This window comes from Eulemur rufifrons, chromosome 3, assembly GCF_041146395.1.
Source record: "Eulemur rufifrons isolate Redbay chromosome 3, OSU_ERuf_1, whole genome shotgun sequence".
Lineage (NCBI taxonomy): Eukaryota > Metazoa > Chordata > Mammalia > Primates > Lemuridae > Eulemur > Eulemur rufifrons.
This window is the reverse complement of record NC_090985.1, coordinates 59,134,238-59,161,420: the sequence shown is the minus strand read 5'-3', so window position 1 is coordinate 59,161,420 and position 27,183 is coordinate 59,134,238. Positions and strand designations below refer to the sequence as shown.

At 39.9% G+C, this 27,183-nt stretch overlaps 1 protein-coding gene across 1 annotated transcript; it reads right to left on the bottom strand.

Annotated features, from left to right (window-relative positions):
* Positions 1–268: 268 nt before the first annotated feature.
* YWHAZ (tyrosine 3-monooxygenase/tryptophan 5-monooxygenase activation protein zeta) lies at positions 269–25,384 on the bottom strand. The gene is made up of 6 exons (XM_069465459.1): positions 25,220–25,384; positions 21,781–22,085; positions 5,749–5,872; positions 5,118–5,281; positions 4,944–5,039; positions 269–2,469 (listed from the first exon to the last, which is right to left on the bottom strand). The coding sequence occupies exons 2-6, from the start codon at positions 22,072–22,074 to the stop codon at positions 2,410–2,412; spliced, it is 738 nt and encodes a 245-aa protein (XP_069321560.1). The 5' UTR covers positions 22,075–22,085; positions 25,220–25,384; the 3' UTR covers positions 269–2,409.
* Positions 25,385–27,183: the final 1,799 nt, after the last annotated feature.

Here is a 27,183-nt window from a genome sequence, read left to right as displayed (position 1 = left end):
TTTCAGAATCAAACAGTTTAGGTGACTGATGCACATTTGCTAATAAGCAAATATGACAAATTGCAAGTTTTATTTATAATTTACTTGAATGATACTCCTATCTCCTCAGTCTAACTAGCTTAATTCTCCTTAGCAATAAAACCATTTCACCTCCTTGGCCTGGGGGTCAGGAGAAGTCAATAGGCAAGGTAAAACAAAGAGCTGTGAGGGAAGATGCTTATTATGTTGCTCCAGATGCAAAGAGATCTGTTCTCCTGGAAATAAAGATCCCATAGGCCTCCATTGCACTTTTATTTGAATGTAATATTTGGGACAATTATCCAAAAGGGCCGATAATTCCCAATTTAATCTGAGGTCATAATAAAACAAGCAACAAAACAGTGTTTGGGATCTCAGTTTCTCACCCTTATCATCAAGACTCACTGCCTCCCATCATCAATATTTATTGAGCATTTACAGTGTACTAGGCACAATAGAACATACAGAAAACATTGTCCCTGCTCTTGAGGAGCTTACATTCTAAAAGAAAAAAATACACCTTTTTTTCAAATGGCATTTTTGTTTGGTGTTTTCTGCAAAGTACTGAGGAAATAGTCTGTAGAGTGAGCTTTGGGTATAACTTAGCCCCATCATTATTTAGAGAATAGAGGAAGAGAAAGAGGAAGGATTTTAAAGCAGACAATGACAGACCATTCAGGATAGGTAGGGCTTAAAGGGAGATAAACACAATCTCATCAACTAAGGAGATTTGCTGTAGTAAAGAGGATGAGGGAAATAGTTTGTGGGATGCAAGCAAAGGAAGCAGGGTATCTTAGACTTTGAGTGGAGCCAGAAAGATCATGCGGCCTTTTCCCAAGTACATGGCCACCAAGTAGGAATGGTTGGTGACAAGACAGAGGGCTAAAAAAAAAGGAAGGTAATCTTGTGCACCTGACAAATAGAAAGAATAAAGGGTCAAAATTGAAGGCAGGCTATGAGAGTATCGAGAAATTCTTAAAAACCAAAAGTGATGTGGAAGCACAAAACTTACAGTTAATGCTACCCAATGTCATGATGGGCCAAGAACATTGTGGCTTCCTAAGTTAGAAAATGCCATATACCAAAATTTTAAATGGAACAGGTTACTTTTTTCCAATCAATCTCCCCCTCCCCCAGAAAAAATAAGAACTCATTTTTGGGGGGTTGGGAGGAGGAGAGGGGAACATGGGACATGGTTGGAAACAGTAGTTATATTAGTAGTATTTTTGTTCTGATAAACTTTGTGTTTAAACTTGGTAAAAGCCCATTAGCTGCCAAGAGGGAATAAGGAATAAATTTCCAAAAACGTACAATTTCCTTTAGAGAAGTTTCAGAACCAAAAGACTAATTTACATGAAAAGCTGTAGAGAAAGTAGTTGAAAAGTCCATTCATAAAACTTTTATTCCACTTACATGAACTTAATACACGTGTTCTTAACAATTATGCTTGGATTGTTCATGAAAATCTCGTAAGACATTTAAACAAAGCTAGCCATCATCTCAAATTATTTCCCTGTTAACTATTTTTTACAGCACATGCATGTTAGGCAAGTATCAAAAAAAAAAAAAAATCACAAAAGCAAAAAACCTAAAAAAAGTTAAATACATGGGTTTTTTTGTTTTACTGCTGTGCTTGATATACACGAAGTAATGGATACCAAGCAATTCATTTTACTGCATCTTTACTTTTACATTTGTTCTTAGGTTGCCTAAAACATTTAAATACAAATAAAATGAGTGTAGCAAAATAATGAAAGCAAACAGCAGGTAACTTTACAAAAAATGGAATGTGAACCGTTTCTGCCCTTATCCAGAGTAAACTGGGTCACAATTTTGTCTAAAGGAACACTTCTGCAGCTGCAGTCAAAGGTGTGCACATTGAGATTGAGTATTCCACAGATACACATGGTTTAACATGTAGTATCCATGAGATATCTGTTTCTACCACAGCCTTACAAGTGCTCCAAACCTTAAAAGTACCCACAATAACTACACCTGTGACTGGAACCAATTATCCCTTTTATCCCCCACCAGGACAAACCAATATGTAGGCAGTTTTCTTTGCTTAGACATGGAAGCAGTTTTAACACTGGCCCCTGTGAAGCCACAATGTACCAAAAGTACTATGCCAAACATTTATAACTTGTATAAAAATTCCACATCCCCATATTGGCCACCTCAAGATGAAAACAGATAACTCCCTAAATGTTAACTGGCTCTACTCCCCTAATATTAAACATAAAAACCACATGGGAAATATAGAAATTCAAATAGAAGTAACATAAACCTGTCATAAATCGTAAACAAAAAACTATTTGTGGGACAGCATGGATGACAAAATGGTCTACTGTGTAAATTTTAGAATGAGGCAGACAAAAGTTGGAAGGCCGGTTAATTTTCCCCTCCTTCTCCTGCTTCAGCTTCATCTCCTTGGGTATCCGATGTCCACAACTGGTAAAAGAAGAAAAGACTTTTCAGAATGTTTCAGTATGGGAAAAAATAAACAGAAAATTTTCATGTATATGCCAAGGTATCAGAATATTTTAGTTGGAAAGCATTCTTAGAAAGACAGCAGCACCAAAGATATCTTTAAGATACAGAAACACCTCAATATAATAAATTTACTTTCTACCTATTCATTTTGTAAGCATGGTCAATACACAACAGAGCTGTCTTCAATTAATAGTCAGATACAGGAAACTTCTGGTTATTCACAGAACATGAAGAGAAAGTAGAAGCAATCATAAAGTATTAAAAAACATCAAGTATCAATAGCTATCAGAATATCAGATTGTCCCGAAGAGCCCTAATACAAGAGATGGACATACTAGCTGAGCGGAACTAAACCAGAATTATCTAATCTGGCCCATGCTCAAGGAGCTAGGGTTGACTACTCTCCCCTGGTAGAGCTTAGACTGACTTCCACTCCGAAGAGAACCCTATGCTCCATGAGATTCAAGAACCAGTATCAACTGGAGTTTAACGACCAGAGCTAAACTACAAATCTAGCTTTTCTGACATGTTTAGCTTAGATTTTGTATCATTCAAAATAAATGCTGGGCAAAATAAATTATGGTCAAAACCACATCTTCTAAGAGGTAAAAAATCAAAGTTGTCCTATAGTGGTAGGCTTTGGGATTCTATTATTAATTTTTTTCATTAATGTTACAATGGGATTCTATTATTAATTTTTTTCATAAATGGTATAATTTCCAACAGGTTAAAAAAAAATTTAAAAATTATTTTAACTGCTTCCAACGTTAAATGTCAGGGGGAAAAAAACAGACCTAATAATACTTTTCTATTCCCCAAATCATCTATTAGTTTAATTTATTTATTATCCAAATCTATCTCTAGACTGGAGACTATTTCCAAGGTCACACAGCTAGTCAGTGACCTCTTGGAATTGTCTCTAATGTCTTGTTCTAGTTCTAACTTCCAAGGATTCTTGAATTTTCTGCATAAACATACAAGAATTTGATAGAAGATATTTCTCTTTCTAAGGTCATGTGTTGACAGTCTTGGTCAACCACATTCAGACACAAATACTAGGTTAAGGTTTTAGGAAAACAGCTTTTCTTGACCGATAAATGATCCAATCAACCTGTAATGGTAACAGCAGATCCTAATGAGACCCAGAGACAACATATAGCTAGCACTGACGGAGTAAAAACTGGAACTCATTTCGTTTCTCCTTACTTGGTTGTTGCAGTATGCATAAGGCCTTCTCAAAAGGGGACGAGAACACAATAACTAGGTCTCAGGTTCCATCTTTTTAAAATATCATCTCATCATTTCCAACCATGAAAGAAAACACCCTTAAGACTAAAATTAGTTAATAAAATACTTCTTTCATTTGATATAGATTCTTTCATTCTTTACTATAGCTTATTCCCCTAAAATAAAAACCTCACAAATTTGTAGACAGCCCCAAATTGCACTTACTAAAATAATTTTAGGTATTTAATAGTAATAAACAAGTATACAATACTGTTCAAAAACCTACGCTGAGAATATTCAGCACTAAAATATAGAACTGGTTTATAGAAAACTGGTAGTGGACTAGAATAAAGTCAGAAGAAATGGAATGTATGAAATAAAGATACACAGTCCCCAAGACAAATGGCCCTAAGAAGCTAAAAACAAAACCCAGTGACAACAGACTACAATCTGCAATTCCTCTTTACCTGACACACAGCAAATGCTTGATAATTTTTTCACTAAGCCTCAAAACTTCAAATTTAATATTTATCTGAAGAGTAAGAAAACCTAAGGAACCAATAAGACAAACCAATTGCAATGTATAAACTTTATTTGGATCCCAATTAAAGTAAGTTTTCTTAAAAAAGAGATAATTTTAAAAAGACAAAACAAGCGGAATTTGAACATTATTTAGATACATGTAATTTGCCGGGCACGGTCGCTGACAACTGTAATCCTAGCATTCTGGGAGGCCGAGGCGGGAGGATCGTTCGAGACCAGCCTGAGCCAAGAGCGAGACCCCATCTCTACAAAAAATAAATAAATAAATAATCTGGGCAACTAAAAATATATATAGAAAAAATTAGCTGGGCACAGTGGCGCATGCCTGTCGTCCCAGCTACTCGAGAGGCTGAGGCAGTAGGATCATTTAAGCCCAGGAGTTTGAGGTTGCTGTGAGCTAGGCTGATGCCACGGCACTCTAGCCCGGGCAACAAAGTGAGACTGTCTCAAAAGAACAAAAAACAAACAAAAAAATCATGTAACTAATGAAAATGTATATTTTTAGTTCTTAGTCTAGTATTTCAGTTTCTGTAAGGTAGTTTTCTTTATATGGTTTTTAACCACAGCTATTATATTTAATAAAAAAGATCACAAATATTCCTTGTAAAACAACATAATCTCTTCAACCACATTAATCTTTAATGCTGCTGTTATGTACTTACTGTCAAGTTGTCTCTCAGCAATTGCATTATTAGCGTGCTGTCTTTGTATGACTCTTCACTTAATGTATCAAGTTCAGCAATGGCTTCATCAAAAGCCTATGATTTTAAAGAGTAGATATCAGTGCTCAGATAAGAAAGATTACTAAATATCCACATAACAGGTAAAATACATACTGTTTTTGCAAGAGAGCAGGCTTTCTCTGGGGAGTTCAGAATCTCATAATAGAACACAGAGAAGTTAAGGGCCAGACCCAATCTGATAGGATGTGTTGGTTGCATTTCCTTTTTGCTGATTTCAAAAGCTTCTTGGTATGCTTGTTGTGACTGATCCACAATCCCTGTGTAAGACACATGAAAATGTATTGATAAAAGTGTGCATTTCACCTTCACCCCTCAAACCAAACCTTTAAAAAAGGTTAAAAAAAAAAAAAAAAGAGGCTTAACCTGGAACATCACACTAGCCATTAGTTAACATCAAGATAAAAACCACCTTATAATTTCATCATTGTCACATTTTTATTGATTAGTTCACATTGCTCACTCCTCAGGTACACTGTGAGAAAACATCACTGCACTGTACACAAAATAGGCTTTTTAGAAACATACATTTTAGAATACCAGTATTAGGGAGTAGATACAGTTTCTGAGTTTCAAAAAAAAAAAAAAAAAAAAAGTGCACCACCACTCCTTATTCAGTGCTCTAAGCAATTAAACAACCAAAACATTATTTACACTTCAGAAACAGACTCTTTCACACTATGTTATTCTATACAAGTTCAACCAACAGGCTTATAAAAGATTATACCTTTCTTGTCATCACCAGCAGCAACCTCAGCCAAGTAACGGTAGTAGTCTCCTTTCATTTTCAAATAGAAGACTTTGCTCTCTGCTTGTGAAGCATTGGGGATCAAGAACTTTTCCAAAAGAGACTTAGGAAAAAAGAAAACGTACGTAATAAGAATAAAACATTTACAAAGCTGAAAGAGCCTGTATTTATTAAAGAGCATACTAAAGCCTAAGTTATAAAACTTTAACACCTAGCCATTGTCAAGAATACAACTGTGAACGTAGGAAGCTCATGAACTTATTCAAAAGCAAAATTTTGGCTAGGCGAGATGGCTCACACCTGTAATCCTAGCACTCTGGGAGGCCGAGGCGGGAGGATTGCTTGAGCTCAGGAGTTTGAGACCAGCCTGAGCAAGACTGAGATCCCATCTCTACTAAAAAAATAAATAAAAATTAAAAAATAAGAGCAGAATTCTTTGGGCATACTCCAATACTTAAAATTCAGTGTTCCATTTATTATTTAAGGATGTTACAATTAAATATCAGTCCCTGACAACTATCTATTTACATGCTGACTTGAATGAATGACAGTATAAACATGATAGTTCATTATTTAGGAACATTTTCTAATGTGCTGGGAAACTGCATTTTAATGTAGTCCAAGACATGAGTATAGAAAGACCATAAGAGATGAACCTTTTGGACTCTGGAGGAATGACTACAGCAGAAACCGGTAATATAATAGACACTACCACAGAGTCCAAGCCAGAGGAGGCAGAACAAAATTAACTTCATAAGAACACAATTCAAACAAACTTCACAACAGATGAAAAACTGTTCAGAGCAGAAGAGTAGACTTTAATCTCGTTAAAGTGAGTTTTAGCTAGAACATGTTAACAGATCATCACAGACCACAGGTAAAATTAAAAACACCATCCTATAACATTTTGTTTAAGGCCAGGCACGGTGGCTCATGCCTGTAATCCTAGCAGGCAAAGGCAGGAGGACTGCCTGAGCTCTGGAGTTCAAGACTAGCCTGAGCAAGCGCAAGACCCTGTTTCTACTAAAAAAAATGGAAAGAAATTATCTGGCCAGCTAAAAATACATATACAAAAAACTAGCCAGGCATGGTGGCACATGCCTGTAGTCCCAGCTACTCGGGAGACTGAGGCAGGATGTTGCTTGAGCCCAGGAGTTTCAGGTTGCTGTGAGCTAGGCAGACACCATGGCACTCTAGCCTGGGCAACAGAGTGAGACTCTGTCTCAAAAAAAAAAAAGAGAAGAAATTATATGGACAACTAAAAATATATAGAAAAAATTAGCTGGGCATGGTGGTGCATGCCTGTAGTCCCAGCTACTCAGGAGGCTGAGGCAGTAGGATTGCTTGAGCCCAGGAGTTTGAGGTTGCTGTGAGCTAGGCTGACGCCACGGCACTTTAGTCCAGGCAACAGAGTGAGACTCTGTCTCACAAAAAGAAATACATAAATAAATAAATACTTATTTCTCCCAATCATGGTACTTACTTGTCTCTAAACAGGTATACTTTCTAGAAAAAAAATCCTAAATAGTAACAATGCATGCTTCATACTCATGGTTTAAAAGGTTTTGGTCTCAAGACTCCTTTTATATTCATAAAAAATTATTATGAAAGCTGTCAGCTTTTCATCATGGTAGTGAATATAAGTTTTTGAAATCACAAATAGTGTTTGTTTTCCTTGAAGTGACAGGCTCACTTCATTTTTCAAGATGTCTGCCAAATACCCAAGTCTGAATAACCGTAACTTGTCTATCTGCAGTGCTTTGAAGTAAAAACATCACTCCACGAAAAAAAGCAGCTAGTTCAGTTCACAATTCAAATAACTGCAAGTGCTTTTGCTAGAGACAACCACTGTACCTCCCATTTTGCCTCCCAGAAAGATGTCTACCTAAAGGCTGTTAGTGAAGTAATTAATTTTGGCTTCAAGGACATTTAAGGCCGGGCGCGGTGGCTCACGCCTGTAATCCTAGCACTCTGGGAGGCCGAGGCGGGTGGATTGCTCAAGGTCAGGAGTTCAAGACCAGCCTGAGCGAGACCCCGTCTCTACTAAAAATAGAAAGACATTATATGGACACCTAAAAATCTATATAGAAAAAATTAGCCGGGCATAGTGGCGCATGCCTGTAGTCCCAGCTACTCGGGAGGCTGAGGCAGTAGGATCGCTTGAGCCCAGGAGTTTGAGGTTGCTGTGAGCTAAGCTGACGCCACGGCACTCACTCTAGCCTGGGCAACAAAGTGAGACTCTGTCTCAACAAAAAAAAAAAAAAAAAAAAAAAAAAAAGGACATTTAAGTAAAATAAGTTTCTTTTCTTTAAAGCTGTTGAGTATATGATAGTGAAGAATACAATGATTGCTAGAACAATTCAGAATCACTGCCTTGATTAGTGCTAAGGAACCAGCAGCATTAGCCACCCTTGCTTTTGTACCATCAGCACTAAATGTTAACAGAGTATTAAGAGCCCATGACTTAGTATTGTCATAAATATAGTTGTGACCTCAGGGAACCCTCTCCAAAAGGACTCCCAGTGGTCTGCATATCACTTTAAAGAATGGTGGGGGGGGGCGCGGGGAGGGGGTAGTCAGAAAAAATAAAGAACGAACGAACTGTGGATTTAAAGTAACCTGTGCTATCTTGTACACATTAAATATATAATTTTTTTATTTTATTTTTTTTTTTTTGCCAATTATGCCTTCAAAAAGCTGGAAAAAAGGAATTTGGCTAAATACCTTTCAATATCTAGATCCAATGTTATATACTCCTTAAAGCTAATTCTTCAAAACTCTTCAGCTTCATCTACATTGGCTGTAGATAATAAAAAGCTCTACACTAATATCTAGTGTAGAGCTTTTTATTCAAGGAGAAAAAAAGGGGAAATATCCTAATTTCTGTCAATAAGGGACAAGCTAAATGAATTGTTACACCCATGTAATAGAATACTATACAAACATTAACCTTATTCTCTAAGGATAGAATTGTTTGCTTGGCACATAAATTCCCAGAAATACACACAAAGGACTAACAGAGATTATTACCTCCTCTGAGGAGATGAGGCCACAGATTTATTTTTTCATTCTATATCCTATGCTCCATAACATCTTAATTATTATCCAGACCGAGTACACTTTAATTATGGTTTTGCACCTTTCACTTTTCACATGCGTATGTATTCTTAACCTACTTATAGGCTCTGTAAAGATAAATTTTGCACGGGTTTTAGGCACTCACATATTAAATCCTCTGACTGAATTAGAACACAGGAATAATTTGAACTGCTTCATTTAAATAAAACAGGTACTTTAGAACAATCCTGGAGGATATTTCATTAGCTCAGCATCCTAAAGACTATTTTTGAGAAACAGCCTTCATCATCATCAAGAGTTTATGACCTTACCAAACTTCTGAACAGTTAAGAGATTGACACTATGTTAGATAATGAATATTTTGCTTTATGAAAAAAAAAAATCGACGTTCTGTTTCTCTTAAGACCTAAGAAACTGCTCATTTAAAACAAGTGTCGGCCGGGCGCGGTGGCTCACGCCTGTAATCCTAGCACTCTGGGAGGCCGAGGTGGGCGGATCGTTTGAGCTCAGGAGTTCGAGACCAGCCTGAGCAAGAGCGAGACCCCATCTCTACTAAAAATAGAAAGAAATTATATGGACAGCTAAAAATATATATAGAAAAAATTAGCCGGGCATGGTGGTGCATGCCTGTAGTCCCAGCTACTTGGGAGGCTGAGACAGGAGGATCGCTTGAGCTCAGTTTGAGCTTGAGGTTGCTGTGAGCTAGGCTGACGCCACGGCACTCACTCTAGCCTGGGCAATAGAGTGAGACTCCATCTCAAAAAATAAAAAAAAATAAAACAAGTGTCTGGGTGCTGTACATATATTCAGAAACAGTAGCAAAGGAGCAAGCTGAGTACATCCTAATATGGTAAGTTTCAGGTATCTATGTAATGACCTTGAAGGAGGAGGAAGCAAAGAAAAATCCAGCAGAGATAGGAGTGGGAGAATAGTGTGAGACAACAAGGCAGAGTAAATCTGTTTTGAAGTCAGGAGTCCTGGGTTTTGGTACTAATTCTGCTACCACCAAGAGGTGTGACAGGCATTTCAAATACAAAGCTATGACCAACATTCTCATCCCAATCTTGTTTCACTACAGCATTAATTTCAAAGCCTTCCTTCCAATGTTATCCCCAGAAAATTTCTCTTATTTACTTCAGCACTAAAGAATGGCCACCTGCCACTACACACTCAAATCAAACCACTGGGCTATGTGCTGTTATTTGGGCTTGCCAACTAAACTATAAGAAGCCAACTTGTAGGCAAATATATTTGAAAGGAAAATTACAAGTTACAGAGTTGGGACCATATTTTCTCTAAATGAGCAACCCACTCATTATAAATGGACACAGCCTATTTGGAAAGCACTCTGGCAAAACACATTTAGTTATAACCTTTGACAAAGTAATCATAATCATAAGGCATCTATCTTTAAAAAAATCCAACTGATACTTCTGCACCATAATATTTTTAGAAATCCTTACTACTTTCTAAATTAAAAAACATAATGAATTACCTAAATACAATTAGTTAAATAACAGGGCATCATGTGCCTCCTAATATCATGCACTAAGGAGAATACAACATAACTTTCAGGATTTCCTGCCAGAAATGCACAATCTAAATTTAATCATGAGGAATCACAATCCAAATTGAGATATTCCAGAAAATAACTGGCAAAGACTGAAAAACTGATCTACATTAAAGGATAGTAAGGAGATGTGAAAACAAAACGCAAAGTGTGATCTTGGGTGGAATTTTGGACTAGATAGGAAATTACAGTGGTGTAATTTGTGAAATTTAAATAAGATCTATAAGGTCCTATAGTAGTTTACCAATTGTTTTCTCAATTTCCTGATTCTGGTAATTATACTGTGGTTATGTTAACATCTGGGGAATCTGGTCAAAGGTATGAAAAATTCTTCATACTATTCTTCCAACTTTTCTCTAAATCTGAAATTACTTCAAAATGAAAAATTAATACATTTTAAAGAGAAATCCTTTTAATCATGTTTAATTTCTGGAACGTGGGATTACCAATGAGTTTTGCTGTCCATTCTCATACCTTTTTGTGCTCGTGTTTTTCAAATTTCCTTATCGGGTTGGTATTACCTTCGTATTTATGAGAACAATCACACAAAAACAGTGATACGTTTGCAAACAAAAATACTACAGGTGGAGAGAATGTTCTCACCTTGTCTTATAGAATATTTCACCAACAGGTCATAATACTACATTTCATTTCTACAAAGACAATTATAAGTAAAATGTCATTAGCAAATTGTAAATACCCCCAAAATATCAAAGTAGAGAATCACCCTCTAATGAGACATTTGTGAATTGAAATTTGAAAATATAGCTGTGGTAACTTTGATGTTACCTCACCAGTATGTGAGTGGGAGAAAGACCAAGCTTCCATGACCCATCCCTCTGTTTTAGATTGTACTGTCTCGGTTCTCCTTCCATGAACACAACAAAGAACAAGACATTAGGATACAAACATACCTGCCTTCATAAAAAGCACACACAAAAGATACCAGTTAAACATTAGAGGTGGCAAGAAATTGAGACACAAGGGCCCTCAAACACGGTTCTTGTTATTTTCATTAAATTAAGTACAGAACCCTAAAATATAGTCTAAACAGAAACCATCATTTTAAATGAAATTAAAGTTGTGATTTTTTTTGTTGTTGTTGTTATTCTGACAGCCCCCCATCCCTCGTACAAACAATACATCTTATAGCAGAGTAAAAAGTCATGTTTCAATCTATCCAGGTGGTACTAAGGAAGGGACTAAAAATATTAATGCTTACTGTAGGACCTAATGTAAGTCACTGAACCTCTGAGCTTCAGTCTCTTGATCTATTAAAATAAAAGGGCTAAGTCTGATGTTCCTTCAATCCCAACATTCATTGATGCTATAAATTTAAAATTTCCATAAATTCTATGAAACTCCCATTTTATTATTCAACTAAAAAACTCACAAAATACCCAACAAATACCATTTTTAATAACACCTTCATTAATAGAAATAATTTAATTTCAACTCTCCAGTACAATGTACAAGTTCAAATTTCTAGTTTTGTACAATTTTTTTTGTGCACAGAGAGTTATTTTTCCTAGAACTTTTACTTTATTCTGTAGAACCACTGAGACTTTTATAATTTCTAGACCTCTTAAAATTCTGTAAAGAAAGCATATAAGCCATTAATATTAATATCTTAGAATAGGGGCCTATCAATTTGGAAATTAGTCTCTCACTCCCCCTTGTGGCTGGAGTTGCTTCTATTCTCTAAATTGCAACTTCCTCACTCCAACCAACCAATCAGAAGTGTCTCACCAAAAATGCTAATGACATCAAGTGGTCTCAAGAACTAATTTAGTAAGTATCTGCAGACATTTTAACTTCAAACTCTTACCTTTCTATACAATGTTGGCTTAGAAGAGTATAATTTTAAGTTGTAGACAGGTGTTCTATGAATAAGGTCATACATAGGAAAGGGACAGAGTTGCTCAATTTCAAAGAGAAGATTGAGGATGAGTAAGGATTTTTGACCAATCACTTAATGGAATGTATTTTCTGTTAATAGATGGCAAATCTTAACCATTAAACTTTATTAAAATCAATAAGAAATTTAATAAAGCAGTTTAAGAAATGTTAAAGCCAGCCTAAAATTTTATTATAATTCCTGTTAAGAGTAGTAGCTGGGCAGGATGGCTCCTATCTGTAATCCTACAACTTTGGGAGGCCGAGGAGGGAGGATAACTTGAGGCCAGGAGCTGGAGACCAGCCTGATCAATATAGCAAGACACCCCCCAACCCTGCCCCGTCTCTACCCAAAAAAAAAAAAAAAAAAAATTAGCTGGGTGTGGTGTGTACCTATAGTCCCAGCTACTTGGGAGGCAGAGCCAGGAGGATCCAGTGAGACCAGGAGTTGAAGGCTGCAGTGAGCTACGATAACAATGACACCACTGCACTCTAACCCAGGCAAAAGATTGACACCCAAAAACAGTAGTTGCTCCATAGAAAGCCTCAACTATCCTAAAACGTTTTGTTTTGAAAAATCAACTGGAAGCATCACATGTACTCACCAGAAAATTGGTTTCCCTGATCATCACCTAAATACAAATCTGGGAACGACACCAATTGGATATCAGACTGAGGTGGGGGGTGGGGGAGGGGATGGGGGTATGCCTACACAATGAGTGCATTGCGCACCGTTTGGGGAGTGGTAACACTTGAAGGTGCTGACTCAGGAAGGGGGGGTGGGGAAGGGAGGGATATATACCTACATGATGGGTGCAACGCGCACGACCTGGGGAACAGACACGCCTGGAGCTCTGACTTGGGGGGAAAGGCAGTACAGGAGCAACGTATGTAACCTGCAATTCTGTATCCCCCATAACAAGATGAAATAAAAAAAAAAAAAGAAAAATCAACTGGGTGAAAGGGCTACCAAAAACTGGGACTAAAAACTGCTAAATTAAATCAGGTTCAGAGAATTGTCTTCCTCTGGATCATTAATGCTAGCAAAATAATCCCAGTAGGAATCAATGTTTTAAAAACATCTAAAAACAAATTCAAAATATAGATCCTAAAGATTAAAAGTGAAATAGTAAAAAGTACCAAAAAGAACTTAATGAGTAGTAAGTGAAAACTGTTAAAATTATTCTGACACTCTGCAGGCTTTCCTCTTCTTCCCTACCCTAGAACTGCTGTTACAGTTGGCATCAACCCTGGTCTGCACTGAAGTTTCTCATCAACCAAGACCCCGTATTTCCCCCATTTTTCTTTTTGAGACAGAGTCTCGCTCTGTTGCTCCAGCTAGAGTGCAGTGGCATGATCATAGCTCACTGCAACCTCAAATTCCTGGGCCCCAGAGATTCTTCTGCTTCAGCCTCCTGTGCAGCTGGGACTACAGGCATGTACCACCATGCCAGCTAATTTTTCTGTTTTTTGTAGAGATGGGGTCTTGCTCTTGCTCAGGCTGGTCTCAAACTATTGAGCTCAAGAGATCCTCCCATCTCAACCTCCCAGAGTGCTAGAATTACAGGCATTGAACCACAGTACCTGGCCTATAGTATTTTTTAATTTGTACACGTACATTGTATACTATACTTATAAATTAGTGGGACTGTATTTTACCAGCCCCTTTTAAAAAAATAAGGTTAAAGCCCAGCTGTTCTATGTTCAACCAATTTATAGGACTTCCCTCTACCCATACCGTTGCATAAATACATGTCTATTTCCCTTTCTAGGTTGTCAAGATTTAAGAGCAGAGGCTTTTTACATTTTTTTTAAGAGCACAGTGCTTACCAGATAGCAAGTACTCAAATATTAAATATAAAAGTTTCAGTTTACTAAAATTCTCTTAATTTTAATCACAAAATTTAAGTCAAGCTACACTGAAGTGATGTCAGAGGTATAAAAGAAGTAAGCAGTATTCTTTGTTATTTCTGTGTTCATTCAACAAATTCTCAAAATATCCTAAAGGTAAATACTATGATTTCCATTTTGAAGAGGTAGAAACAGAGTCAGAGAGATATAGTAAAATGTCCCCAGGCCGGGCTTTGTGACTCACACCTGTAATCCTAGCACTCTGGGAGGCCGAGGAGGGAGAATCGCTCTCGAGGTCAGGAGTTCGAGACCAGCCTGAGCAAGAGCAAGACCCCATCTCTACTAAAAAAACAGAAAGAAATTATATGGACAACTAAAAACATATACAGAAAAAATTAGCCGGGCATGGTGGCGCATGCCTGTAGTCCCAGCTACTTGCGAGGCTGAGGCAGAAGGATCACTTGAGCCCAGGAGTTTGAGGTTGCCGTGAGCTAGGCTGATGCCACGGCACTCTAGCCCGGGCAAGAGAGTGAGACTCTGTCTCAAAAAAAAAAAAAAAAAAAAAGTGCCCAAACCCACAAAACGAATCCAAAATTCAAACCCAGAATATCTTTCAAATGTTATCCCCCTTTGATACAATTAAAGAACAGAACCGGATAATTAAATCCTCTATTAGGTGGGAATAATCAAAGGGGAGAAAGGAAAAGTCATTACTGTTAAAGAGCATTACTTTGAGATGTCATTATTCCAAACATCTTCCTAACCGTATTAAAGTACTCATGAAATGGCTGAATTTGAGAACTTGCTTGTTCTAAGCAAAAGAACTACATACTGCCCACCTATATAATACTGTCCTCAACTGTCAATTTCACAGAATCACATTTTAAGTTATGTGTCTTGGGTAGGATTTTCATCAAGTGTCTTTTTCATCAACCAAATGTCGCCCAAGTAATGGTGTTTATTAAGTTTGATGAAGCAAAAAATTTATGAGCTGACAGTTCATGAATCTTGGATCAACAAGTAGCTCTTTCTTAGAAAAGCATTTGTTATTAATCACTTAGATGAGAAACATTCAACTCACCACTGGGTTCCTTGGTAATACTCTTAATTTTTAGAAACTGTAAATTCTAGAACTTGTTTGCAAGTTGGGAATTAACTGCCAATAAAAAACGTTCCTAACTTCTTTAATGATGTACCAACTCATTAGATAATTCAAATAAGTGAAATTCTAATACAACAAAAATTGGGCACTTCCTGCAAATTAAACGCAATAGGATCTTTCCTAGACTTTACAACTCATGAACAACATGCATATAGGTCAACCCATTGAACAAATCTTATTTTGGTCTTACTTAACTTTATAAATTAACATTTGGCTGACTAGCCTTACATTCTACCTGTGGTTCCCACTGTAAGCACATTTTTATTTGGAGAAGGGAACACAACACATCCTCTCAAAAGAAATCCACAAAAGCTTATATACTGAAACTTTTTAGTAACTTATTTCAAGGTAAACAAAAGTACACATACTACACAAAATGATCTTACTCATATCAAATCAGCTATATTCATCCACGTGGCTTTGGTAACTAAAGATCCACATTGCAGGAAAAGAATGAGAATAGAAAAAAATAATTAGTGAAATATGCCAGTATATGAAACTCTATTCTATACATTACTACTTATATCACATTATACCTTACCAGAAAACACAAAACTAAACTGCTATTGTACAGCAACTTTCACAAAGACATGTTTTTCCATAATTACAGACTAGAGAACAAATGACTGGTTTCATACAAATGCACCTAGTAAAATGGAACTGCTGACATGGTGGCCAAGCACACTGTTCTTCCCAAACCAAATTCAAATTTGTACCACCTAAAAACATCAAAGCTGATATTCCTTCAGTGTACTTTACAAATTAAATACCACAAACACCAATGGTCTTGTTTTCAAGGAGAATGAAAGAATGCAGCAAAGTCTCTAAAGTTGATGAAAATGACTTAGATATCAAGATTAAACAAACTCTAGAGTAATGGAAGCAGAAACCCTCAGGCCACAAAAATGGAAATTAGCAATGGCTTGTATCAGGAACAGTGAGAAGACCAAACTGGAGCCAAAGGCTTCATTCAAGTAGGGGACTTTCGCAAGGATCAAGCAGACAGGATGAAATCTGTGTTTTATAAAGAATAGAATAAGAACATATGCAACACAGAACTGCGAAAACAGTTAAGTAGCAAGTCCAAGTGAATGACCACAAAGCAGTAGTGAAAGGATGTTTATAATTTAGCTCTGTACATGAAAATTAGATCAAGTTTATCCTTACAGTATAAGGACAAACTTATTCGTCAATGTGGACTACTCTGAGTGTAATCCTAGGTATGATACAAGCATTAATATTAGCATGAATTTAAAAGTTTGGAAACCAACGATCTAGGACAGCAATAACAGCTTGTAATCAGACAATGAAGTCAAAGTTGTGTCCCACATGTCATTTTTAGTCTAGAAAAAGTTAAAAATTAGGTAGTTATAAAGGACAAACAGTTTCAAAAGGATGACAAACTCTGGCTTTGAGCATATTGAAACTGACAGCAGTTTTTAGTCCTCTAAAAACTTGAGCAGTATTTATTCTCAATGTAAAATTGTAAAAGTAAAGTAAAAGCTATTGAAACTAGATTGAAATAACAGAGAACCCAGGGATTCTACAAAAAAAAAAAAAAAAAAAAAAAGCTGAGGCTTATTAGAATTTCCATGGACTCTACTAGTTTTTTTTAACTTAGCTGACATCTCAGCATTCATCATTTTGACTTTTTAAAATTTTCTCTCAAACACTTCAATATAAATGTGCTAAGAATCACCTATTTTACAATCAAAAATTTATGGTGGAATTAATCTAAATGGTCCAATATTTAATTCAATATTATAAAGGCAGAACTATTTCCCCTTCCCACCAAACAGCAAATGCCTACCTTCCCGTTCCCCTTTATTTCCGTCATTTCCATTTCATATACCTCAGACTTTTTGTATTTGTGCAAAATACCTCACCCACATGCAATACAACTTTAAAAAACAGACTACTGAACTTTATTATCAAAAAAAGACACTATAAAATCCATTCCTTCCTGGAAGGGACTATAGCTATCTATAATGTCACTTAAGTTCTTTATACTGTGAAACACACCAAAAGCCACAAAAGACATGTAAATATACAGCATCTTGACAAAGTGGTAAAGATAGGTATAACACTGCAGAATCCTTTGGAGAAGTCCTTATTCCAATAAATGAGCTGCCTAGTGCAGCTTAAAAACTAATTTTATATAGCAGTTTTAATACATTGACTGCCACACTAGAAAAAAAAAATTTTTCCTTGGGGCCTCAGTGTTTTATTAGGAAAATACAATAAAAACTTCGAAAATAAAACAATCCCTTCTAATTTAATGAAAAATTTGTCATTTTTTATTGTCTTCTGTGCATGAATTATATCCAACTTGAAAAATAGTTCTTGGGGCTTCCAAGGTGAAGAGACGTTTCAGAGTTACATATACTTCATGAAGCCCTGGGCTCAAAGCTAGCGTGAGTGAAATACAACTCACATGGCAGTTAATGTGTTAAAGCCAAAAGCACACATTAATATATTCAGACTAGGGAGGACCTAAAAGCTGCCTGGTTTCCTATCTTGCTCCTGTTTAGTGGCGGGTTCTGTGAGCTGCAGATAAAAATCAGTGCCCTGAAATCACACCTTAAAACTGCCCTGGGCAAATAAAAATGTAGAGCAGCATTAAAAATGGAACTCAATCAAGTTAACAGAATCACTATTAAAATTACTCAACTACTGCGTTCAACTGTTAACAAACGTTAGACACAAAAGAGTTTACTGCTTCCTTTCCTAGACCTCCTATAAAGCCACTGTTTGCCTCTACTAGTGGCTTTCAAATTTTGAATGAAATCTTTGAAAATTTGATGGCTGGCATGGACCCTCCAGCCCAGAATTTTAAAGGCTTCTTGGCTTTTAAATCCCCTTCATGAATTGTTTGAATTGAGACCCCTGTACTACTTATAGGCAGGCCTGTCATTGCTTTTGAACAGAACCCCAGAGCTGAGATAGACACAGAAGGTAGTCAAGGTGCTTTACCGGATTCTCATTCTCCACAATCCCATGGGATAGTTATTATTCCTACTTAATTAAGCTCAGTTTTCTGAGGGATTGAGCGACTTCCTCAGGCCACGCATCTTTTGCAAACTATGATGTGACTCAAAATCTTGAGCTCTATTATACTTTAGCAATACTTCTTTGAGTTTGAATTGGTTTAACATGTTATCTCCTCATTTTGTTTTTCATTTCATTATCATTTACAAGATAAAAAACTGCTCAATTTTTGGCTGTATCTTTAAAGTTTGTAGAGAAGAGGTACCAGTATTGAGTCCCTCCCCAACTACTAAGAGAGCTTTTGGTCTAAGCACCTGGCAGGAAAGGCAGATTGCATTAGTACGCATATTGTAATTTCAAATTAACAACACAAGAAAAGAACCCCAAGTTCTTTTACATAATAAAAAATCTATTTTGTGAATATGCCAGTGACTACTTCCCATGGTAATGGTTTATAACTCTTGTAAAAAGTAACACAGTCTCCACTCTTTGCTTACTACGTGTTATAAATTAAACACCTGATAAATGCACATAACCAGAATGGGCTACTAAAAAGCTCTTCATACTAGTTACTTGACAAGTGAGACAAAAACAAATAAATAAATAAAAATAAAGAGCTGTTAGAAAACCTCAGAACTCTGGAGACTAGGTGCTTTCTGTAGGAAGAAAGAAAGGTATTTTCTTAGCTATTATAAAACATGCTTAATATAACAAAGCCTGGTTCATCACTGATGCCATCATCCAACAACACTAATTATATTCTGCAAAAAGATTACCTGCTTATTTTTCTCAAATTAAAAAAAAAATCCAAGTTCAAAAAACCCACAATAATAAAAAGTTGTAAAGTGATTGTATTTTTATCATGTAAAATCTTAAGATATGACTTAAGTTTTAAATTACTTAGTGGTCCCCAACCTTTTTTGGCACCAGGGACCGGTTTTGTGGAAGACAAGGGGTGGGGTGGAGGGGTTGAGGGCAGGGGATACAGATCAAGCTTTCCTGGCTGCTCACCTCCTGTTGTGAGGCTGGTTTCTAACAGGCCCGGACCAGTACCCAGGACTTGTCAGAGGAGGGCAGGGGGCAGGCAGGCTCAGACCACAGCTCTTACTAATCATTAAGTACAATGGCTCAAAAATTTTCTCTCTGGTAGAATTATCAGTTTCACTATACTTTATTCTTCCAGTTTACTAGAAAGGGGAATAGCAATTTTATGCAAGATGCTTCCACGGTCAAAGTGATCTCTGAAAAAGACTGTAGGAAAAAGAAGCCCATTCATAAAGAATCAAGGTATCTGTAAATACCAAATTTTCCTAAGTTGAAAAAGCCATGAAAAATTAGCAGTGCGGATGACCTAATTCTTAAGAAGCCCTGCTGCTTTTGTTTATTTAACAAATATTTGAGCATCTACTATATGTTATGAGCCATGCAAAGATCACTAACAGAACTTTACTCTTGAAAGATCAAGGCTGGAAGCAAAAGCTTTTTTGGAATTCTCTAAGCCACTTGTATGTTAAATGAAAGTTTCTTTACCAAAGTGGAAATTTCATTTAGACTTTGTATGAAGCCAGTGTTATTCTGGAGGGGAACAATATGAGCAGTGACCAGTATTAACCTCCTTAATAATCACGTCAACAAAAGAAGCTATTTAGACATTGATCTAGTCATTCTCATCCACTGGTTCTATGCAATATTTTTTTTCTTGCTAAGGAAACCAAAGGGAAGCAAAGTTAAAACTGCTACAAGTCTTAGGAATAGGAGAATCTTCACAATGACAGGGACTTTTACACTTTGTGTGTGGAAAACATGCAAATACCTACCTGGAATTGCAAATAAACTTAACAGAAGATAATGTTACTACATCCCCTTTTATTCCTAAAGTTCACTTTTGTCTTTAGGGAAATCATAACCTGTAACATACCCTTTTAAAGCCACAATAAGAATTATTTGATCTATCAGATGTAATAATTGGGGGAAAAACACCAGACTGAACAAAACTCAGTAACATGTACATAGATACTCAAGTTAGTAAGGAGAGTAGGAATAAAAAAACCAACATATTATGGAAAAAAATGACACTTTCAATTTTTAAATATTCTCATTATCTTAGCAAATCACAAAATAGGCATTTTGCATTTAGCCTCAATAAAAGCATAATTCCTTTTCTCAACTTAGAAATAAATGATAGCTCTCACGGTACTGCCCCTGAAGACAGATATGCCACATAAAGTTTTGTGACTGAGCCCAAATTATAGGATTAAAAAAAATCACTTTAAAAAGACAGCCTGAAGAAAATACCATTTGAGAAAAATACAATTTAGGAACTGAAGGTTTTCCATTAGTTAAGACTAGTGTAAAGTAATCCTAACACCATCACAACTTTAACAGAAACCCCAAACCCACAACCACATCAGAAATAAGCCTACTACTCATTACAGTAATTCTTTCATGAACAAGGTTCAAATAATAAGTCCTGTACACCTGGATTTCCATACTGAGTCTCAGATTCAGTAACCTATCCAGAGAAATTGGGATACTGCCCGTTTACATGCCAGAACCCTGTAATACTGAGATCCAATGTATAACCTGAAGTCCTGTGATGTAAGTGTAATCACTTAATAAAACCACTTTAAATATTATTCCAAAAACTCCTGTCTCATTAAAAAGGGAAAGTATTCATATATATAGGATGTTATATGCTAATTGTTGGATCTTCTACTATTTTTTATCCTCAAATTTAAGTTTTTATGGATCAGAAAGCCATAATTTGTAAGATGGATTAAAATTAACCAAAATGTAATGTTTCATTCTTTAAAACTTTCATTAGAGAAGCACAGTGCTTCAACACAGTAGGTACTGAATACTTAAAATACTTCTTGACTGAACCTGGAAAATCAAGTCTGAGTTATTTATAACCTTTCATCATGGTTGTCGGTATTCAAAATTGACTTCCAACACTTAAATTCAAGAGGAAGAAGCATCTGTCAGGCCAGAGTTTTCTGCATGGGTGACTCATTAACATTATTGTGGCTAATCCAGAGAAGGGTACTATGTCTACATTGAGTCTCCTATTACATCCCTCCAGAATAAAAAAAAATATGTAAAATTCCTATATCCACACATGTGCATTTAAGATAATCAGCTATAGAACTACTACAAATATTCTAACTATAACTAAAACAGTAATACTATTAGTTGATCTTTTCAATTATTAAAAAGTATACCAACAAATTCTATTATTTTTTAGCAAAAGTGAACTGTTTGATAATCATTGTTGCATTTGTTTTACACAAACTTTATCTATTACTGTCTTAACATCTTTTAGTAATGGCACCCTGAAGACTTCTAAATTTAGAACACTCAATTTTTAGAAGGAAAAGAAAAACCAAAGAAAGAAAAAGTTGAGAGTAATGTAACCGATACTCATTGAAACCCTATAATGAAGCTAGACTAAATGTTTGATTCTCACCAGTACATCATTGCAGATATCTCTTAGCTCGGTCTCAATTTTCTCTCTGTATTCTCGAGCCATCTGCTGTTTTTTCTCAGCACCTTCCGTCTTTTGCTCAATACTTGAGACGACCCTCCAAGATGACCTACGGGCTCCTACAACATTCTTATAAGCAACTGAGAGAAGATTCCTCTCCTCATTGGATAATTCAGCTCCTTGCTCAGTTACAGACTTCATGCAGGCTGCCATGTCATCATATCGTTCAGCCTGCTCGGCCAGTTTGGCCTTCTGAACCAGCTCATTTTTATCCATGACTGGATGTTCTGCAGAGGGGGGAAAAAAAAGGAGTATTTAAATACTTTTTCCCATCAAAATAAACAAGCTCAAAATTATACCTGTGGTACATAAACTTTATTAACACCTTGAACCTAACTGCCGGAGGATGATTCTTCACATGAGGAATTAAAATGCAGCCTTCACAAAAGGACAATATTTTGAAAAGGGGGAAAAAAATTAGCACACTCAGCATGCAAAACAAAATTTACAGCCATTAAAATCAGTTTAGCAAAACTAAAATTTCATTACCTCATCTCTGTTCAGAAGATCCTAATTTTACATAAGGCCAAACCACATTTGGTCAAAAGGTCGCCTTAAAACTCCTTATCTTACTTTGCCAAATCTCAATTTGTTTCCAGTATCACTAAGTGATCCAAAGAGCAGCCTTTACCCCCCCTTTAGGAAAAAAATTGCCTACAGAGAACATCAGAATTTCTATCATACTTCCAGAATCATGATTCATGTCATCTTAGTGTAATTCACATCTTTTTACTTTTGTAATACTCTGGTCGGGAGTGATTAAATTTTAGTTGGTATTAATCCCCACCCCAAATCTACTGATCTCTGCAATATTTGCCAGCTGATCATAGCATGGCAATTTTACAGGAGAAATGACAAAACTGTTTGTCCTTAGATATTCTGAATATAAAACCACCACCAAGGATCAGTATCTAACTGACCCTAAGGCCTCATTTATGCATATTTTGTTGTATGCACACATGCTTTAAAAAAAAAAATCCACAGGTCCTGGAACTTCAACTCTTTATCTTTATTATCTGTGAGGACCAAAATATGTCACACTGGAAGCACTTAATTAATCTACAAGTGTTTCCAGTGTCAACGATCCAGTTAAATGTAGAATTACTGCATTTTGCTTCTGGTAGTCACAATTTAATTGAAAGTTATCACTCAAGTTGTCTTTCACCATGACTTCACACTTGTTCTCTTTTCCCTCATTTTTTTTCTTTTATGTACCTTCCCAGGCAGTCCTGAGTCATCTTTCCCTCATTTTAAAGTTCCCTAGACTTTTCAATTTACCTCGGCTACATTTTTCTTGAAAGATCCCTCTTCAAAAGTGCTAAAATAGCACAAAGATACTAACCCATGGTGATACCACAAAATAGACGATTTAAAAGGAAAATCGCCTGAAGTGCACTTCTTAAATTAAAAGGTGAACAGAAGAGCCATTGTCGCCCACCATGGGAACTGACTCCCCGATATCAATCATATTTACCTTTCCAGGGAAATCCCACAGTACTTTTTTTTTTTTTAACCAAATGAGAACAGGTCCCCACCATTTAAACAAGTAATCAACTAGCCTGGGAGGCGTACTGTTTCAATACGCAAACTATTCAAAATTTGTGATCGCATATCTCCTTCTGGTCTCGAAATTAGTTTTTCCCCTAGGAACTCAAAAACGTTCTCCGGCTAAAGCTGCTTTTAACGAAAAATGATTTAAAATCAATACAAAGGTTTCTCACCCCAACCGCTTCGGTACAAGGGGAAGTGGAGAAGGTTTCTTACAGAATAGCTAGTGTTCCAATGGGGCCTCGCCTCTACATTGCGGGGAGGACTCGCCGCACCCATTTAACCCCTAACTGACTTAAGACGTCGGGTAGGGGGAATCCAAAACCCGCAGACCGTGACTTTAAAGTGCAAATCCTCGGGTCTGCGCTATCCGCAACCACCCCCACCGTGGCTCCGCCCAAGCTAGTGCCTCCGCACAAGTCCCCTACTCTCCTCCTTTGTCATGGCGGATCTGTGTCAAGGAGCCCAACCTACTGCCGAGTGTTAATTCCCCCCCCAACCAGAGCAAGAGGGAGGAGCAGTCCGCGCCCCCGCCCAAGCTGGGGGTGGGGAGGGATGGAGGGAAGCAGCCAGCCCGACCCGGGGGCACAGACGCCAGCCCCGCCGCGGACACACCCCGCTCTCCCACCCGGCGTCTTCCCCGCCACCGAACCCCGCCGGTGCCCATTTACAGAGTCTATAAGGGCCCGACAGCTGCAGCAGGTGGGGGAGGGGAACGAGAAGGAGCCACACCCAGCCGACCGGGGCCACCACCGGCTGTTATGCTCAGGCTCTCCCGCCCCGCAAAGCAGGATATGCATCCCAAAACGCGCGGGGACTCTGTAGGTCTAGCCCCTCCGGTGGGACAGCGAGCGACACGGCCCGCGGCTTCCCCATCCCCTTCTCTACCCCCACCCTGGGCCCAGAGCCCCCATCCGCACCTCCCCGCCCATTCATAAGCAGGGAAAAAAGTCAGCCCCCTCCCCCACCCCAATAGGGAAAACTCAAGTCCTTCCGCCCACCGCTGAGCCCAGGAAATTCAGCTCTAGGTCCCTAGCGGGCCCCACCCCAAAACCTCACACCCGTGGAGGGCTCCCCTCCGCGCCAGGGCGCGGCCTCGCCGTGGTCTACCTGACGGGCACCGCCGGGCCGGGCCTGAGCTCGGGCCCACTCTCGGCCGGGTCCTTCCCGCCCGGCCCGGCTCCCCCGGCCCCTCCCCGCCGCCGCCTCCCGGGGTGGGGGAGGGCTGGTCCCGCCGCCGCAGCGCCGGGCGCGGAGGCTGCGCCGAGCAGGGGAGGGAGGAAGAGGGGGAAGGGAGGGGATGAGAGGAGGGAGCGGGGAGGGGGCGGCCTCACCTGCGCCACTGCAATGCCCGCCGCCGCCGCCGAGTCATTATCTCGGGCGGAAGCGGAGAAGGGCGGCGAGGGGGAAAGGGGTGGGAGCCCGCAGGGGCAAGGGTGGGGACGGATCGCGGCCGCTGGCGCCCTGGCTATGCCTCGCCCACCCTCGGGAGCTGGCGACCGTGGGATCCAAGGGGATCTCGCATGTGGGCGCCCTTTCCACCCCGGGGAACGAGAAGGGGAAACGGGCACCGATCGGGGCCAGGCGTCGATCCGGAAGCAAGTAGCCGGAGGAGGCCGCTAGCCGCCCGCCGGAGTCCAGCGGAAAAGAAGCCGCCGCGGGTGTCCGCCTGAGGAGACTCCGCCTCAGCCCAGCGCCGCTACCGCGGGGCGAAACGAACCGAGAGGACGTGGAGCGGGAATGGCACCCACGCGTGTGGAAGGCTGGCCGGGGACAGGAAAGAGTGGGGCGAGGCGACGGTCAGGCTCCTTACCTGTGTCCGGAGTGGGTGGCGGCGGGCGGACGGACGGGGGCTCAGCAGTCTCTGGGCGGCGGCAGCGGCGAAGCTGAGACTCTGTCCCTGGATCTCGCTGCTCACAGGCTACAGCCGCTCCGCAGACACGGGGTTTCCTCCAATCACCAGCCCCGGCAGCAGGGGCACCACACGCACGATGACGTCAAACGCTGCTATGGCAACCGTTGATTGGTGCCCACAGCTCTCGGGGCCCAGCGCAACCGCCGCTCCCCAGTGCGCGCGCCCTGCCCGCCCGCGCTAGAGGGCGAGCGAGGGAGCGCGCCTCCTCGCCCGCTACCGACACTCCTCCCCGCCACACTTGGCTTCCAACTTCTCTACTCTTGTCCCAAGTGCAGCTGGGCAGGAAGCTACTTTTTTATTTTCCTCCCCACCGCTGACCCCCTTCTTCGCCTTCCCCTTGGATCCTCAACGCCCTCTTTCTTTCTCCCCCGCAACCTCTGACAGCCCACTCTTCCTCTACGCCTACGGGAAGGAAATTTCTCCCCACCCCCACCTTAGCTTTCGTTCAGTCCTCCTGCGCCTGCGCCAGTCACTCCCTTTAGCAGGGGCTCCGGTTCAGCCACATCCGGGACCTTTCACATTCCCCCCACCCCTTCCCCGCTGCCTGGCCCGCCCCGCCCTCTGTGCTTCGCGCTGGTAATTGCCCCAGGACTGTCCCGGGGCAGGATTACGGGAGTGGCTCGGCAGCCCGGGCATTATGATCAGGATGGGGGGCGGGGCAGGGCGCGGTCAGACTGGGAGGGAGTGGCGGTGTAGCGCGCTGCCCCGGCCCCGCCCGCCGCACCCCTTCGCCCGGCTGGGCCGACCTGGGCGCGCTGCCCCTCCCGTCCTCACTCCCGCCGCTCCGGCTTTACCTGCTGCTGGGGAAAGCGGCCTTAGACCTTTTAAGGCTCGGAAAAGAGAGTGAGGCGACCGGCCCCTGAGTGGCGGGGAGGTTTTCCAATCGGGAGCTCGGGATATGCGCGCAGTGACAGCCGCGAGGGGACAATGGGTGGGCGCGCGGTGGGGGCGAGGTGGGCCGGGCGGAGCCGGCGTGAGGTGAGGCCTGGTAGGAGATCTGGCTTTCCGAAAGCCCACAGTTCCCCAGGGGAAAGACGGCCTTGTTAGATGGAGGGTTGGAGGTGATCATGGAAGCCTTAACAGGAAGAGAGGCAAAGAAACAGGCCCGAACGCAATGATTCGTTGTCTCGTAGGCTAGATGTTCCTAGCCAAATAAAGATTTCACTTGAAGATTTCACAATGCAGTGATTTAAAACATAAAGATCTTTACCTTGTCTCCTGGAAGAAAGGTTTGAAGTTCCCAGGGCCCCGGTTGACCCAGATGGTGGTAGGAGCGGGCCACAGGCAGGGTGACTAGAGGGGCCAGGGGCCAGGAAGAGGGGAATGGAGAAGGGCGGAAATTGCAGGTGCCTCAAATGGTAGGGCCTCCACCCAGTCGACTTAAGGAAGTCCAAAGAGCTGTATTCACAGTGTAAAGTCTCTCTGCCCCTTTCCCCTTTAAATGTGTTTGAACTAAGAAAAGACAAGTGCTTGGATGACCTGCAGAACCACTGGTTAACAGTCATGGAGTGTTTATAGTTAGCAGTGAGAGAAGTTGGAACTCTTCCTGTTACCGCTGTGTAAACTCCACCTAGGCCTCAATGAATTTTCCAACATATCTTTATTGAGCACCTCCAAGGGCCTGCACTAAACCCAGCTGACAGAGAACAGTCTCAGGAGTTCAGCCTCAAGTTCTGTAGAGCAGCAGTGAACCTTTTTGGCACCAGGGACCGGTTTCATGGAAGACTATTTTTCCAGACAGGAGCGATGGTTTCGGGATGATTCAAGTGCATCACATTTATTGTGCAGTCTCTCTGCTAATGATAATCTGTATTTGCAGTTGCTCCCCAGTGGTAGCATCACTGCCTCAGTTCCACTCCAAA

What these genes read in the sequence shown, in the direction of transcription:
- YWHAZ (XM_069465459.1), bottom strand. Translation starts at nt 22,074, where the DNA reads ATGGATAAAAATGAGCTGGTTCAGAAGGCCAAACTGGCCGAGCAGGCT. An exon ending in TGCTGGTGATGACAAGAAAG is followed by an intron (nt 5,282 to 5,748) that starts GTATAATCTTTT and finishes TGTCTTACACAG; the next exon opens with GGATTGTGGATCAGTCACAA. An exon ending in CCTGCTCTCTTGCAAAAACA is followed by an intron (nt 5,040 to 5,117) that starts GTATGTATTTTA and finishes TTAAAATCATAG; the next exon opens with GCTTTTGATGAAGCCATTGC.